Source organism: Dermacentor andersoni, chromosome 1 (assembly GCF_023375885.2).
Source record: "Dermacentor andersoni chromosome 1, qqDerAnde1_hic_scaffold, whole genome shotgun sequence".
NCBI lineage: Eukaryota > Metazoa > Arthropoda > Arachnida > Ixodida > Ixodidae > Dermacentor > Dermacentor andersoni.
Window position 1 is genome coordinate 305,943,312 of NC_092814.1, and position 17,351 is coordinate 305,960,662.

Here is a 17,351-nt window from a genome sequence, read left to right on the forward strand (position 1 = left end):
AAAAAAATTTACACACAACACATCTACGATGACTATTCAAGTGCGTGAATAACGGAAACGCGTAATGTACGAGGTGTATACTGCAGCCGGCCTCCCCTAGCGCACTTCCCTCAGTGCACGTTGCGCCTTCTGGCGGTGCCGCCGGGAAGTCCGCGAATACCCACTGGCACATACGCAGTGATGCATATGGTGTCTAAGAGGTTCACTGAAGAACGGCACATGCGCAGCGACCCATATTCATGCCAAGGACCCCCCCCCCCCCCCTCATAAAGTGCGCTCCCTTGGGAACAGCCAATAAATTTACGCTGTGCTATCTCAGGGATCGGCCCCTATTTTTTCGCTATAGCTTGATAGCCGAAAACTGCTCTTACTATTCCAAGAAGGTTTTCATCTTTAAAAAATGAAGGGATACGTCGGGCGTACCTTTATCTGAAGCAGCAGAAGCTTGATGTGGGCGAGTTGGTTTTGCATACTTGAAGAAAAGAGCGCTACGAAGACGCGGACTAAAAGAGGAACATGTACGACGGAGAAGGCGCCACTTCCAACAGTTGGAAGTAGCGCGTTGTCCGTCGTACATGTTCCTATTTTAGTCCGCGTCTTCGTAGCGCTCTTTTCTTCAAGTACCTTTATCCACAGCCATACCTTCTTCGCTCAAGGGCCTGCTGTCAAGTGGCGCTAACAAAAGATACTGCGTCTCTGCGTCTAATAAATGCTCATGCACTCAGTGAAAAGGGCCTTCTGAAGGAATGTGTAATGCACCGCGTAAACACAATGTGGCGTGAATTACTGGCGAATAACTGCTCAACCACAGGCACGAAACCGTCTAAATGTGAAATACGTGTTTCAGTTATGCAATACGACCTTCTAGCTTCATTTGTTTCTTTTATGAAGGCCTCTTATATGAAACAGCATGACCTTGCGGACATGCGCAACGAGCTGACTGAGTAGGTTTTTATAAGCTGAGCATGGCGTTCCATTCTTCCAGTCATTGTTGTACCATGGTTTTAATTATGAGCTGTAACAATTCCGTACAGATGGTTTACAGTATCAGTGGATGAAAAAAACAGAAAGAAACATCCGGAATATGTGCCCCTATCAACAGACAGAATAATTTATCCCTGAGATGCTTTTATGCCGTTAAGGAAGGTGTTTAAACAAACGCAATTTTATGCTCTGAAAAAAAAAAAAACTTTGTTATGTACAGATAGGTATCTTGCATGAGAGCTATAAGTATATTAGGCTGAAGCCATAAATTGTGTGACGCGCTTGTAAGCCTAAGTCGCCAACACAAGTTTCTGGTCATTCCGACAACGTATTCTTACGTGACAGCTTAATGTGTGCGCTACATGCAATTTCTTCTTGAAGTATGGTTCACTTTACTCAAACCGCAGTGCCCTCCAAAAGCCCCCTTCATGATTTCATATTGGCCAATTTACGGTCCTTTATTACAGACATGATTGACAATGACTCACCCAGAGGAGTAGTTTCCATTGCCACCGAAGTCTCGGGGCCTATAAGGACTTCCCCGAAGTCTCCGACCCCACGTGCACTGGCAAACAGTGTGTATTCACGTCCAGGCTTCAAATACAGGGTGACGTTTAAGTCCTTCTTGCGTCCTAATTGACAGGGAGACAAATAGAAATCCTTCGCAGATTCGTTGCTTTGTTCATTGGGTTCCCATCGCAGACGGAAGCCGAATGGACTGGAGTTCCAAGACATTGGTTCGAGGATGGTTATGGCCAGTTGTCCAGCACCATCCTGTGTTATACGCGGCTGCGACTGTCGCACAATATTCGTCGGTGCACCCGGAGCTGTAAAAAGAAAGAAAGCTTGCTTTTTGTAACACGACAGAGCAGCTCGAGGATTCGTACATAACCGAGCACTGAACCCGCCGGCTGCAGAAGACCCGGACCCTGTCGACCTCGAGTATTCAGCCATCGTGAACTACCACAGAGGGAGTCGTTTGCGAGATCTACCACCCCATTGAACTCTAAAGACAGAGGATGCCACTACCTGGCATAGGCTACAGACAGGCACTCACACGAACCTACACATACGCCCATGCACCCCAAAGCCTACAGCGAAGAATGCCCGTGGTGCGGGACCGCACCAACCCTATACCACATTACGTGGGAGTGCACACTACAAAACAGTGAACACCCGATACGAACATCATATATATATATATATATATATATATATATATATATGTGTGTGTGTGTGTGTGTGTGTGTGTGTGTGCACGGCGTAACCGCTGTGAAAAAACGCTGCGCCACGCTAACGGCGTTTATGCTAACCTAGCGTAACCTAAGCTAACGTAAACCTAACCCTAAGCTAACCTCAGCTAACGTGGACGAGACGGCAAGCCAATAATCCTCACGGCATGAGATCAGGCAATCGCGTTCAACCGTGGTTGCTAAGGCGCTGTGCGTTTCTTTTACTCAAAAGGGACCACTCAAACATGCTCCTGAAAAGTCCAGGAGAGCAGACCCAACCTCAATTACGGCCCCTATTGCTCCCCCGGGAAAATCAGTGTTTTTCCTCTTCATTTCTTTTTTTGAAGGTGAGTGCCGTAAGGTGCGTCAAAGTTATGATCCGGTATGACTGACTCAGAACCAGCGCCGCACGCGCGAGAAAGTCTGTCCGACGTACCTTTAGACACAGCGATCACCAAATGGGGCGTCAGTGCGCGCTGGTTCACCTGTTTCACCGCGCCGGCAGCCAGCGACCGAGCGTAATCAAACTCGACCCCGCTCTGCAATGCCGGCACGCCTAGGGACAAACGAATACAACGCGCGCAAAGAAACTTCTCCATCATAGTCCCTAGGCAGAGGCAGATAATCAAGGAGCAAAGGCCCCAGATTTTCTCTCTATCACCCGCTCTTACTCTCGCCTGCGCAGAAACGTTCAGCGCCTCCAGAAACGCACCACCCCGCTGTACCTACAAGCAATTGTAAAAATACAACCCGGCCCCCTTTCCCTTCCTCCCCAATAGGTAACTACAAAGAGGGCAGGTTGCACTCGTGTGTAGGAAATAAAACCTTTTATCGAGCAGCTCGTTTTCCTAATGACGCCACTATGCCTTACGCCATCAGTTAAATTAAAAGATCTAGCTCTGTTTCCTGGATGAAGTCCAGGACCGGCCGGTTCAAACGTCCGTGCGCCCAGCGCGTTAGAACAGGGGGTCGACGTGTGCGGAAGCCAAGGCCGCTGAGGTGGCAGGTGCAGGCCTCCTAAGCGCCCAGACTAGTCCCCAAATGGTGAGCCAGTGGTGGCTCCCTGTCTGGGGCAATGCAGAAGGGCAGACCAATGGAGGAAATTCTACATCGGTCATCCAAGTGGCCCGGATGGCAGGAATCACGGCGGCTCCCAAGCGGATCCTCCTGAGCGCCAGCTCCTCTCCGCGAGTTAAGCCGCCGAGAAAGACCGATCCAAGTGGGGGGACGAGTACACGCTTGGAGTGCTGGAGTGATTCCTTGTGCAGGAGCAAGCTGTCCTTTGGGGACAGACGATGTAGGGGCAGCAGGGTTTGAACTTCCGCTGGATGCAAGGCGGCATATACGTTCAGTTGGGCAGGTGCGCACCGACGGGTCCACAGCATCCGGAGAGGACAGGTTCAGCAGTCGATAAGGTGGCGCATATCTGAGGCTATATCTAGGGAGCCGCTCACTTTTCGTAGCTCTCGAACAGCCTGCATGGAGTCTGTGTATATCTATGTATAGAGTCTGTGTATAATCTATTCGGCGACAAGCAATGTAGCTTAGTTATAATGGCTGATAAACCGTTCGTTAGAGCTGCCAGCTGTGACAATACGAATGGAAATGGTGTCGCGGTAATAGAGGAGCATGTTTTTTGCTGGTGAGGCAGCATGGGGCATACCAGGCTAATGAGAAAAATGCAGCCATCGATAATTGAGTCTGCATATACCTCTAGTGAGACACCGGTGGCTGTAAGGGCAGGCGCTTGTGCCACTTAGGGGTTGAACTACCGCAGGCGAGTCACCGGTCGGTTGTCGCAGGCCTGTGCTTAAGCCATGGCGGAAGTTCTGGCAAGGGTGCGACAGGCTGTTGCATTGTTGGATTGTACTGTTGAGCTAAGACGCCGTAGCTGGTACAGCTTCACCCTAAGCAGCGAGCATTCGATGCTGGTGCACGATTTCATCAATCGTGTTTAGCTGCGCTTCCGCCTGGAGAGTCTGGGTAGGGGTTAGCCGAGGAAAGCATGTGATCATCTGTATGGCCTCTCCGGTTCGCGGTTTCAACCAGGTCCCAATCTCTCAATGTGAGGCGTTAAAACTGAGCTTGGCAGACAAGCTGAGGTTGAAGGATCGACCACACCTACACGCTGGTCATTCGAGAACAAGCACCCCCGGTATTTGGAGAGATGCGGCCGTCATAGGATGCAGGGTATTAGCGCTCTTTAGACGCGTGGAGGGAACCCATGCAGTTGCAGAGCCAGATGCGTCCAGTTCGACTTCGAGCACACGGATCATAGATACAGTGCTGAGTGCTTGACCATTTAGGCTCAAAGAAATGGATGTCTGCAGGAGACGACGGGAACGTCGTCTATTGGTCATGGACATGAATGCAGTCTTTGTGGCAGAAAGCGTCAGTCCGATGCGGGCACGCAAGTCTCAGGTTTTGTTCAGGGCATTCTGGAGACCATGAGGCTGGCGTTGCAGGTTTTCTTGCAGTGTCCACACTCTTTCATCGCCTGCGAACAGAAGCAAAATGTATCTCGAGTACCAGCTAGTTGCCGCGCCAGCGGCAACAGGGCAATGTTATACAGTATCACAGCCAGCAGGGAGCCCTGAAGTACACATCGCTTCGAAACCAAATGTGCGGTTTTTTCCTTGCCGGCTCGAATACAAAAGTTGCGGTATACGAAAAAGGACATCAGAAAGTCGCAGTTGCGCAGTGCAAGTTGGAGCCATTGTATTATGCGAATGATTGCCGAATGGCTAACGTTGTCGTAGGCTTTTGGACATCCATGGTGAGGAGGGTTCCAATGCTGCTTGTTCTTCCCCCCTCCAAGTGCCATGGAGGTCAAATGGTCTAGCCCATCTTCCGTGGCCAAGTGTGATCGAAACTAATCTGGGCCGGATGGTACCAGGCGCGCTTTTCCAACCATCAGGAGATGCGTGATGCCAAAAGGCGTTCAAGAAGCTTGCACAACTTACACGTTAGAGCGATAGGCTGGAGATTAGACAGCTTGTCCAAGGGCTTTCCTGGCTTCGGTATGGGCATAATTTCGGCACGCATCTATCATTCAGGCAGCCCTCCGGTCATTCAAATTATATTAAGCAAGTCAAGCAGCCACTTCAGCGCCGGACCACAGACGTTTTGGAACACTTCATAAGAGATCCCATCTAGGCCTGGCGCCTTGCGTACTTTTGTCTGGTCAATGGCTGCCTGGAGCTCCGCAATTGCAAATGACGCTTGCATGCCTTTGATGTCTGACTGACTGTGAGTCACGCAAACTTCCGAGGGAAGGCTATACGGACAGTCAAAAGGTGGCGGGGCTGATCGTACGCTGTGAAGAAAGCCCTGCCTACTACTACTACAATCTGGCTCGGCGAACAAGCAGATGAGAGGCATGCACTGGCTGCTGGGTCCGGCGTGCGACTGCCTAATTCCATGCTCCGGGAGGTTCACCATATCGAGGCGGACGAAGATGGGCCAAGCGACACGCACGAGTCCATCCACCGTTTCCCGGAGAGGCGTTTCTCGCAGCGACAGACTGACTCGGTGAGTCTAAGTTCGCACAAATCTCCGCGGCAAACGGTTCTCGGTTTAGGCTAGTTCTGCACGGCGGCTTGTTGCCTAACAGGTGCAATAAAATGTATATTCGGTTATGGTCTATTCTCAACCCAGTTGGACTGCGTGTTGTCCTGCACGGCTGTGGTTAAGACCTGCAACGTCTCAGACGGTGTAGACGCGATCGAGATGCTCAATTTCTTGCGGAATAGGTTCCAATCGGTAACGTAGCATCGACGGCGAAGCTGACCACGGTCAAACCAATTATCAGGGGGTGGCGGTCACTACCCCAACAGTCCGGCTCTCGGTCCCAGGAAACAGCACGTGATCCGAGCCACTACGAGAGGTTGGGAACGTGCGGTGGGACACTGTAATGGTCCCAATGGCGAGTAGAAGTGCCCAAGATATTCAAAAGGACAAACTGCGCATCTGTAGACGTGTCGAACACAATACTACGTCTCGCAATACAGGAAGAGTAGCCCCACGACTGATAAGGCGTACTGAAGTCTTCCCTGACCAGCACTGGACACCCAGGGTGAGTTTGACGAAAATGAGATAGCCACCCTAGCAGCAATCGAGAAGCGCTTTCACTACAAGGACGCACGTAACATGACACCATAACCACGTCCGTGCGCGGGAGATGAACCAACACTGCCACCATTTCTTGCCAATTATTACACCATGCAAGCAGAGGGACTTGCGGTTGAGAATAAGAAGTCACAACGCATACTGCAGCCTTGCCTAAGGGCCCCAGCGCGGGGGTGCAGTGTCGATCAAGGTTGGTTGGGGAAGCATATCCAGTAAGTCAGGGGACGCACAGAAGCGAGTTCGTCTCCCATAGGAACAGGCACCAAGCGGACAGCTTTCCCATGGCAAGGGGACGGCGAAGCACTCCTACTTTATTGGCAATTCCTCGGCTGTTCCACTGCAAGACACAATGGTGCCGCATTGCTTTCGAATTAGCAGTTATTGTAGCGGTGGGAGATTGGCGAGCAGCACCTTTGATCGCTCTTGCAGTTGCCGGGCTATCAAGTGGATAGGCTCAGCCGGGGTCAGCTTGGCCTGTGCCGATACACAGGCGGATGATTTTTCAGGTACAGAACATGACACGTCTTCATGTGTCGTATTTTTTCCGGCGAATCGAATGAGAATGACTCTTCGCTGTGCGAGGTGCGTGACATCCTTTTTGAGCTGAGTTATCTGCTCATCCAGCTTCACTAAATCGTCTGAGGTCGTATCAGTCAATTTAGTCAAAGTCGTATCACGCACAGCATGGGCTTTGCCCCGCTTTACGATGGCGCTGTATCCTCAGCTGTCGTAGTGCTTGCTGTCAGATTATGTTAATTCTGATGTATCTTCTTTCGGGGGGGGGGGGGTAAGCAATGCGAGCAGATTGCTCGTTGAAATGACGCTATTCCTTCCATCCGGTGCCATAGAACGCCGGCGGCGCTTGCGGCTGCGGTGTGCTTTGTAGCCTTCTTTTTGAACTGGGCAGTCTTTGGACGTTATATTGTGATCATTCGTTTGGCAGAGTCCGTATGTATATTTTGGTGTCTCGGGCGTCTCCACAGAGGCGTATGCAGAATGTGGACAGGAGGTACGCATATGACCGAGACGGAAACAACGATAGGAGTGCACCACCCCGGGCTTATACACATGGAACTGCAGGATTTATGCATAGTAGATAATACGGTTCGGTGGAGTCCGTGAATCTTAGAGAGTGACCAGACACGTGCGTCCGTGACCCACGTAACCAGCTGTCACGACCTTGTGTGTGGAACAGTTCAAAGCGTCAACAAGGCTCTCCCGTGACTCCCCCGGGTCAACACCAGCAACTACATACCGACACAGCTCCGAAGCAGAAGTTAAGTACTCGTGTACTTGTACGGTAGACTCAGCTGCGAGTGGCAGAACTTGCAGGTGAATTCGGCGGTCTACATCCCTTGGCTACCACACCCAGAAGGATATGCTGTTACTGGGATGGTGAATCGAGAAGCCTTGAAAGGCAGTGATATTGAGGCAAGTGTCGAAGGCTTACTCTAGGAAGCTCTGTGATAGTTTTGATACGTCGAAACATTCACGTGGTTTCACCCCTACATTGTACTTCGTTTCGGAGCCGGGTGGTTCAGAATCTGCCGAAGAGGGGCATTCCCGCTTGCCGGCCGGTGTTTCCGAAGCAGAGAATTCAGCTTCACTCATTTGTGCAACAGCCACGCGCTTCGCACAGCCATTCGAACCGGAGATAGGTGATAGTGGTTTCGTCATTGGCTCCACTGTAGGCGCCGGAACTGTTACATGTGAAGAGAGCGCGCGGCTTGCCGCTGTAAAGCGCAACCGGCGAGCCGCCGGGGCGGTCTTGGCAACCGTCCCGCGCACAGCTCTGAAGCGAGCAGCACCAACGGTGGTCAGTCTAGGTCGTCGATGAAGTCCAGGAGCCGAGGGGCAACCCCGCGTCTTCCCCATAGGCTTGTGGCAGACCACTGCTTTGCCTGCGGAGCCATGCAGCTAGTCCTCGTAACATTCAGCAAGGGACGGCGCCGTGGTCGTAACGCAGGCGAGGCGGCAACGGCCGGTGTGGATATGGCTTGTGAGCTGGTGCTAACAGTCTGGATCCACGAAGCGATCGAAACACGTCCGCTCTTATCGACAGCTGCCGAACAACTCCGAGCGCCACTCATAGGCGCCCGTTCCGGCGGCAAGCGTCGGCGGTGGCGTAACCAAGCGAACGAGCACAGCGAAAGGCGAAAGAGCGAACGTGGAGCACTGCGGGGGATGAAAGACACGAGAAGGAAAGCGGAGGAGGAGGGTACAGTGGAACCATGAGGCGGGACGCGGAGGAGGAGGGTATTACGATACCGTGGGAAGAAATGCGTAGTGCGGCGACGATGGCTACGAGATGGCACCAGAGTAGCGCACGTCGTCTGGGAGGTCTGTCTGCGGTGGCTGCTGTGAATCACGCCCATGCGTGATCCACGCGCTGCATCTCGCGATCTACACATTAGCGAGGCAGTCGCAGCACAGTTCGCCTCGTTTGCAACGTACCGCACGAGACAGATTGTCCGAGCCAGCCAATATATCGCGAAATGAAAGCATGTATAGAGCTGCGCTCAAATTTTCCAATAGGGAGTATCGTAGTCATCCGTGAATTTCTTTACTACCACCACCACCACACGCCTACTAGCCTAAGTTGTTAGGCCACTTCGGCCACTTGGTCTTCGGCTATTTGGTCGGGGTAGAAGGTGTGACGACGATGGCATGACGACAGTCAGATGACGAAGCTGGGATGACAAATATGGAATGACCACGACGGCGTCACGACCCGGCCCAAGCTGGTAGACAACTTGGAGCCCCTGAGTCTGTGTATGTAGATAGATAGATAGATAGATAGATAGATAGATAGATAGATAGATAGATAGATAGATAGATAGATAGATAGATAGATAGATAGATAGATAGATAGATAGATAGATAGATAGATAGATAGATATGCCCAAACGGCTGGAGTAGGGAAAGAATGCTAGTCGCATTAAAACACAAGGAGCCAACGTCTTTCTACGATTCTTACTGGAAATACATTGTTGCATTTTGCTATCCTCATTCGTGCTACTTTCAAGATTAGATGACAATTCTTACCTTTCATATACCTCCTTCCACCTTGCGCGTAGTCGAAAAAATTTTCTCAATAAATATCATTCATCGCTTCCCAAATTTTCACAAGGCTTTAAAGATTACTCACCCTTAATATTAAGCAAGGGTTCTCTTAACGGATTTGCAATGCGCGTTTTCGAAAAAGTCAACTGGAGATTTAACCACCGTTTCGAACAGTTATGTCCTTCTATCTCCTCTGGGGTTGATGCAGAATGTGAATTTGTAATCCTCGTATTAGGTTCTGGCACGTCACACTAAAGCTTAGGTACACAGAACCTGCAGTCTCAAAGGTGATAAAACACCATCCTGAACGAATGATATAAAATTGTGGTAGAACGAATTAAGTATTATGAACGATATAAATTGTGGGGATGCGCGACTCTCACGCATCCCCTGAGGTGCTGTTTTCTCGCACGGCCCGCGTGGCCTGGCGCCAGCGGCGGTCGGAGTGGCACAAGCGCGGTGCGAGAGATGGCGCGACTATCGCGCCGCGGCGGGGTTACTCGGGCACCGAGAGACAAGGCGCGTCCTCTTTGGTTCGAGGTCGTCGGCGGGCGCGGACGTCCGCGTGGGCGCCGTCGGATGCTTCTGCGAGACTGTCTCGCGTGGCCGCCTTCGAACGTGCCACCATTCGCGTGACTGTACACGCGAACGACCAGGCGTTGGGATCCAGCATGGGGCGAATATATTCGCTCGCAATGCGGTCGCGGTAAGTCGGACTTCTAGATTTGTCGCGCGCCCATCGGCATGTTTTGGGCATAGCAACTCGGCTAGCAGGCATTTATCTATGAAAGCTGCAATAAATGCCCTTGTGATTGTTTGCACTACTGTACTGTCGTTCCTTTGTCCCAAGAGTACGGAGGAGACCCCCATATCTCCCACAAAATTCATGGGCAATTAAGGACGTTGGAGCCGGAAGTTTCCCTAAAGCAGTACGGACAGAATTTATGATGTTCCACTCTAAAAAGCAGTCTGTTAAAAGTTTATTTACGGCAATGAGCGGAGTAAGTAGGAAAACCGCTATAAATTGGAATATCTGCAACAGACATGGAAATTAACTTCAATCTGCAGGCGCTCCCTTTTCAGTGCTTGCTTTGTTTACGTATACCGATTATAAATCCACATCCAGTCTTAATAGCATTTGCGCATTTTTCCTCTGAGCAGCGTCCCACGAAGTACTCAGCACATCGTCGCTGTAAGAGAAACTCAGGATAAGCGGAACATAGGTTTCCCGCTCCTTGATGTCCATTGCAGGTTTCAACGAAGAAAAAGCGCACTGTGTGTTTATGAACAGTGAACGACATCTACCTTGCAATTTTGCTGCCGTAATGTTTGTGAATTCTTTCACGTAACTTGAACTCTTGTTGCGACTACTCTTTGCAGGTAGTGTTCATAGTCTACATTAAAACTGGATTTCTACAACAAACCGAATACCGCGTACGAATCGCGCTGCTAGCAGATCGTCTGCGCCGTTCTTCTGTGAGGCGTGATTCGGCGGCACTTACCCGCCGCTGACACTCTTAAAGATTTACACCCTTTAGGTCGTATCTTGTCCCACAACAATGCAGTCTAAAAACATTTGCACATTTTGGGGTTTATATTTGCCACACAACGATAATCGTCATCTGTCTTGCCCGCATTTCCTTTCTTTAACGCTGCGAGCCCGGTACTTTCAAGTCCCGAACGTCATGCGCGTTGTCAACATGACAGAGCATTCTCGGCAGGAAAGTAACGAGAGCAGCGTTTTCATGAAAGGAAATGCGGGTAAGACAGATGACGATTATTTTTGTGCGTCAAATATACACCCCAAAGGGTGTAAGCTTTTTTTTAGAGCCCGCATTTCGGATTTCCGTCGATTCGTGTATGCCAATATGTTTCCCATTATTGTCATTTGCGAGCCGAACTTATCGAACATGATCTGGCTTTCTGGATATGAATCGTTTATATTGTCAACTGTTGGTGAAAACAGTAAGGTTTTGGTGTTTTGTCGCCGTGATCTCACTTGCATTCATCAGCCTGTACCACCTAATGACGATAATCAATATATATGCCTAGACGTAAGGAATAAGAACTTGACCTTTACGTTTGTGGGCGCGTATCTATCTCCGCCAAGTCGATTTGTTCACAAAAGATTACGAGAAATCCTTTCCTCAACTCCCAATCCCGGGGTCATTGTTGGAGATTTCAACGCCCATCATACAGTCAGGGTAAGTGTGAAGATCAACGCGAGAGGCAGAGCTCTGGCATCTTTCGCCTCCAGTAATGAAATTTGGCTGCTGAATGATCGAAGTCCTACGTTTCTACGTGGCTCCACATACCGCAACTGTCTTGGCTTTCGTCTCACGAAGCCTTGTCAGACGTGCTGGGTGGTTCGCGGACATAGAGACGCACGGAAGCGACCATATCCCCACGTACGTCAAGATCAGAGGATTATCCCCTTCCAAAATACGGGATACGATCCAAAGAGTAGACTGGTATAAATTTCAGTCTATCATGGAAGAAAACTGCGACGCTAATCCATCTTTCGACTTGGAGCAGGCAATAAAGAGCGCGATGCAAGAAACTATGCATACTCTCACATGCTCTTCGAAAGTGATGTAATTTGACGAGGAACTAGAACGACTTCGAGCAATTTGATGATGTGCTGAACGAAGATACCAACGTACGAAGACAATGGACGATTTTCGGACCGCGAGACGCACGCAAAAGAAGATCCAGCGCCGGTTAGACAAGCTCGAATCGCAACGTTGGATTGCCTTCTGTGAGTCGCTAGATCTACGCAAGTCTTTATCGCAACTATGGAGAACGGTGCACGGTCTCCGGACACTCCCCGTACAGCAATTCCCATTCAAGGCCCTTGCCCTCTCTCAAAAGATCGGAGATTGACGTGGCAGGGGATTTCTGCGCCAGATTATCCGGCCAACTTACAGCCTCCAACATTCCATGGCCTTCGAGTAGTTGTCCGCCACCACGTGATCACCGCATGGATCTAAAATTCTCTATCCACGAACTTAAGGCCGCATTAGCTTTGCGTGGCCGTACATCAGCGCCAGGACATGACGGAATTTCCTACCGAGCTCTGTGTCACCTGGGGGAGCGAGCGAGCGAAAGGTGCTCTCCTTGAGTTGCACAATGAATGTTGGAGAGATGGCACGCTACCAACAAGCAGGAAGACAAGTCGCCTTGTTCCACTGCTGAAGCCTGGCAAGTCGCCATTGGAACTCTCATCATATCGCCCGATCGCTTTGGCAAGCTCTGTGGGCAAAGTAATGGAGAGGATGGTCCTAGGACGCCTGGAGTGCTACTTGGAGTACCACAACACCCACCCGGATGGCATGGCGGGCTTTCAACGTGTTCGATCATCGATCGGTAACGTCGTCGACTTGGTCACCTACATTCAGCATGAGAAATGCCGTAAGCGTCTCTTCGCTTCTTTATTCCTCGACGTTAAAGGGGCGTACGAGAACGTTACGCATGAAACCATCCTCTCTGCTCTCGCAGAGGTAGGAGTGGGTGGTCGGATGTTTCAATGGATACGGAGCTATCTCTCCATGCGATCCTTTTTTTGTAAGCGCTGAGGAAGGCCATACTTCTCTACAATATAGCTACCGCGGCGCCCCCCAGGACGGTGTACTTAGCCCTGTGTTATTTAACCTTACCCTAATTGCTCTCCTTGAGCACTTGCTAACCCCAGTCAGGCTATCAATGTACGCGGATGATATCTGCATATGGGCGTCTGCAGTAACACGCCTACAATTGCCAGCGAGAAGTCAGAGAGCCGCCACCCAAACTGCTATCTACCTCCGTAATCGAGACCTGGAAATTTTCTCCGAGAAATGCGCACTAGTGCCATTTACGCGCAAACCCATGACAAACTACAGCGTAATGATAAATGGACTAATAATACCACGGGTTCGATCGTACAAGTTTCTAGGTGTCATTATCGACAGGGACTTGTCATGGAGCTCTCACGTATCATACGTGAAAAAACGGTTGACAGGCACCTGCTGCCTATTCAAGTTTTTCACTGGCAAGACCTGGAGAATGTCGACAAGTGCCATGTTGCAACTGTACAGGGTGCTTTCTCTAGGTTTTCTGTGAAATAGCTTGCCAGCAATAACCAACACAGGTAAAACGAATCCACGCCCCATACAAAGTCTTCAGGCTCAAGAGCTCCGGATCTGTCTAGGCCTGCCTCAGAGTGCTTCAACAGTGGCTATGATAGCAATCGCTAGAGACCACCTTGTCAAGACCTACATTGAAATTGGAGTGCTCGGGACTCAATTATAAGACATCTAGGCAGGACTCGTCGTCACCACTTAGCCTCTCTACCAGCGGAGAGACCACGCACATCTTTCAGCCAAGCGATAACCGCATATGATGAATCATTGCCAGCTTGTTTCACTCCAGCTGCAGGATTTATTCCTCCATGGTGCCTAGCTCAGCCAAAAATCAACCTCATAATACCTGGCATCGCGAAAAAAGCTTATCTATTGTCACCAGCCCTTAAACAGCTCACGCTACTATTTTTGTACGAGAACTACCGTGACTCTACGCGTATCTACACTGATGGATCAGTCCTGCCAAACAGCTCCGCGGTGGCAATCGTGATAGCAGCGAAGGTTACAACAATCAAATTTAAGACCACTCACGCGACAACATCAACGGCAGCAGAGCTCGCAGCGCTCTTTACTGCACTTCATTACATTGGTGATGAACCGCCACACAAGTGGACGTTATTCTGCGATTCGAAGGCGGCACTGCAGTCTTCAGTGTCACCTTTACGACGCGGACAGAACAAACAGCTAATGTTTCACATTACAGAGACATTACACCATATAAGTGATGCAGGCCATGGAATAACCTTCCAGTTGCTTCCAAGAAATTGTGGTATTATCGGCAATGAAAGGGCCGATCAAGCTGTCCGCTCAGCCCATACTGAGGAGCACCACGTCCCAATTCCACTATATAGAGCTGACGCAGCACGGAAGCTCCGTCTGCTTGCTCGGCAGTGCACCACGTCGCAATTGAGTGAGTCACATTGAATAAATACGCGGCTGTGCTCCCTTGATCCCTAAGTCCTCGAGCACCATCACAGCTTCGCCGTGGAGACGCCACGCTTTTGTATCGACTGTAGCTGGGCGTTGGTGGTGGTGGTGAATTGTAGCAACAGGAGGGTTTAGCCTGGCGAACAAGGCCGGCAATTGCTCCGCCCGAGCGTCTCGCACAATACCGCTGAAGGATTTCACCATATGTCCATCAAACCAGTCTCTCTTAAGAATTCGATGAGGAGACGTGAAGTTTCTTTGCGGGCTATAACTGATCCCTCGGGAAATATAAGGTGTTGCAGGCGCGCATGCGGAAGGTCCTTGTTTTGCAGATTCTTCAGGAGAGTGTCTCTTTCATCTTGGAATTCCTGGCAGGACCACAAAAAGTACTCAATATCTCCTGTCTCGTTGCCTGCCGTACAGTTCGCAGAATTGATTCGCCCCGTTTTAAATAACCAGGCCGGTGTATTAGCAGATCCTCTCCTTATTCGATATAGAAGTGTGGCTTCCTCTCGGTGCAATCTCTTGGTTACGCAGGGCATGTGCGGTGGAACCCAAAGCGACGCAAGGTGTTTTCGAATGTCAGATTTTTGCACTTGATTACTCTTTGGAGCCTTGATTTTGTGAGGATGATAGAGCGCTGCGTATGCAAGCGCATCAGCTTTTTCGTTTCCTGAGATACCAATGTGGGAGGGAATCCACTGAAACTTTACTGTGAAGCCTTTGTTGATTTCTTTCACGATGGCTAGTGATTTGCGTGGGAACTTGAGGGATGGCAAATGACGGTTTACTTGTTGTAAACCGTCATTGCCTTTGACGGTTTACAACATGATGGCCTTTGAGTCCGTAAGGACAACCACATTCTGCGGAGGCAAAGTCTTTAATTTGCGCAGAGCAGAAGCTATTGCTACGCCTTCCACAACTGTCGACGAGGCTATACAGTCCAGACGGCCAGACCACGTATATCTTAGAGAGGGAATGTAGAATGCAGCTGCACAGTGGTCTTCGTCTACCTTGACAGAGCCATCTGTGTATACTTGTAGGTGATTCGGGTAAGTCGTGCTCAGGTGTTCCAGGACTAATGACTTGGCTTCTGCAGATGGAATGCAGCTCTTTGCAATCGTGGTACACTTAAGCTACATGTGATGTCCTCGAATGTCCAGGGTTGTTCTATCTTTTCCCTCTGTCTCGAGCAGCGCAATCCTAATACGCGAAGCGTGTTCAATGCTGCATAAAAATGTGAGCGCGGCCTGTTACCTATACGTCGTAAGAGGGCTCTACCGGGCGTAGACTCACTCAATCGTAGTAGCTGGATCATCAGAGCCTGGGAACCCTGAAGTCGTAGAGGGCGTGACTCAGCTTCGTAGAGCACTTTCTTGTTTGACGCTGGCTGAGGGACTCTAAGGCAAAGCCGGATACCTTTCCTGTGGAGGGCTTCTAAGCACTCGTATTGGCTGTCTGAGGGTGACATCAGAGGTAGCTGATACAGGATTCGACTGGTAACCAACGCTGTATGTAGCCGTAGCATCGACGTCGGGTGGTTGCCTCAGCGTATGCCAGCGACTCGCTTGAGCACATGTAGCCTGGGTGACGATGACGCCACAACGTGGTCAACACGACGGCGCCAGAGTAGCCTGTGGTCTAAGGTAACGCCCAGAAATCGGACGTTGGTGACTTGTCGAATCTGGTACCCGTCCAAATTCAGCGTCAAGCGTGTAGATTTTCTTTTCACTCCAGGAAATAGTACGAATGATGATTTCTCTGCTGATAGTGATAATCCAATCGTTGCCAAGTGGCCCTGAATGGCTTTTACTGCTCCTTGGGCTATTCGTGCGAAGCGGCGATGCTGGTAGCCGGAGACGCATATGCAGATATCATCGGCATATATAGATATCTTCACTGGTGTTCGATGGTTTAGTATTTTTGGGAGGCTACTCATGGCAATGTTAAATAATAAGGGAGATAAAACACTCCCCTGTGGCACACCGCGAAATATACGTATTTCATCGCTCAATGTGTCGCCAAGACGAACTCTGATGCGACGATCATTGAGAAACGTATGTATGAAGTGCAAGAGATGACCCGTGACGCCTATAACTTGTAACTGGCTGATGATGGCTCTTTGAGACACGTAGTCGTAAGCCTTAGAAACATCCATAAAAACAGCAAGTGTCGACAGGCCATCCGCAGTGAAATGTTCTATGTGGCTTAGCAGGTCCAGCACATTGAGCGCTTAGACGCTGCCGAAACCCAGTCGTGCACGATGGTAGTTTTCGACCCTGCTCGACATACCAAGTGAGTCTTGTGCACGCCATCTTCTCCATTAGCTTCGCTGCACACGAGGTCAGTGATACCAGTCTGTATGAGTCCAGAGCTCCAGGATTCTGTCCAGGCTTCAGAACCGGTACCACCCATGCTAACTTCCATAAATGTGGGATAGCCCCACTGGCCCAGACTTGGTTAAAAAATGCCAGAAAATCACGCCGTCTCTCAACCGGTAGGTTAGTCAGCATCTGATTACTGATAAGGTAAGGTCCCTCCGCACAGCGACGTCGGAGGCTGCTCATAGCTAGTTCCAGCTCTCTGAGTGTGAAAGGAGCATCCATTAGAGACGACGGTAGCGGCGGAGGCGGGTTGGTTGTGCGGGCTGACCTGCCGGAAGAGTATATTTCAGCGAAGGCATTCGCAAGACAAGCGAGTGTCTTGCCTAACTTCAATGCTAGGGCTTCAAATGGATTGTTTGGTCGAAAGTTTCCAGCAAGGTTATTAACGACCCACCATATCCATGGAACTGGCGTGAAGACCGCTAGGCTTGCACAAAATGATGCCCGTTGATCTCTTCTTAGTTTCCGTGTATAACGTCGAATCACTGCGTTAATCCTGTTATATATAGTCTTCA

At 50.1% G+C, this 17,351-nt stretch overlaps 1 protein-coding gene across 1 annotated transcript in view; it reads right to left on the bottom strand.

Annotated features, from left to right (window-relative positions):
- LOC126547714 (uncharacterized) overlaps positions 1–17,351 on the bottom strand; it is a 132,404-nt gene that overhangs the window by 28,322 nt on the left and 86,731 nt on the right. The window contains exon 5 of the mRNA XM_055063357.2: positions 1,473–1,811. Within this exon, the coding sequence (XP_054919332.2) occupies positions 1,473–1,811 (339 nt within the window). The remainder of the gene's footprint in view (positions 1–1,472; positions 1,812–17,351) is intronic.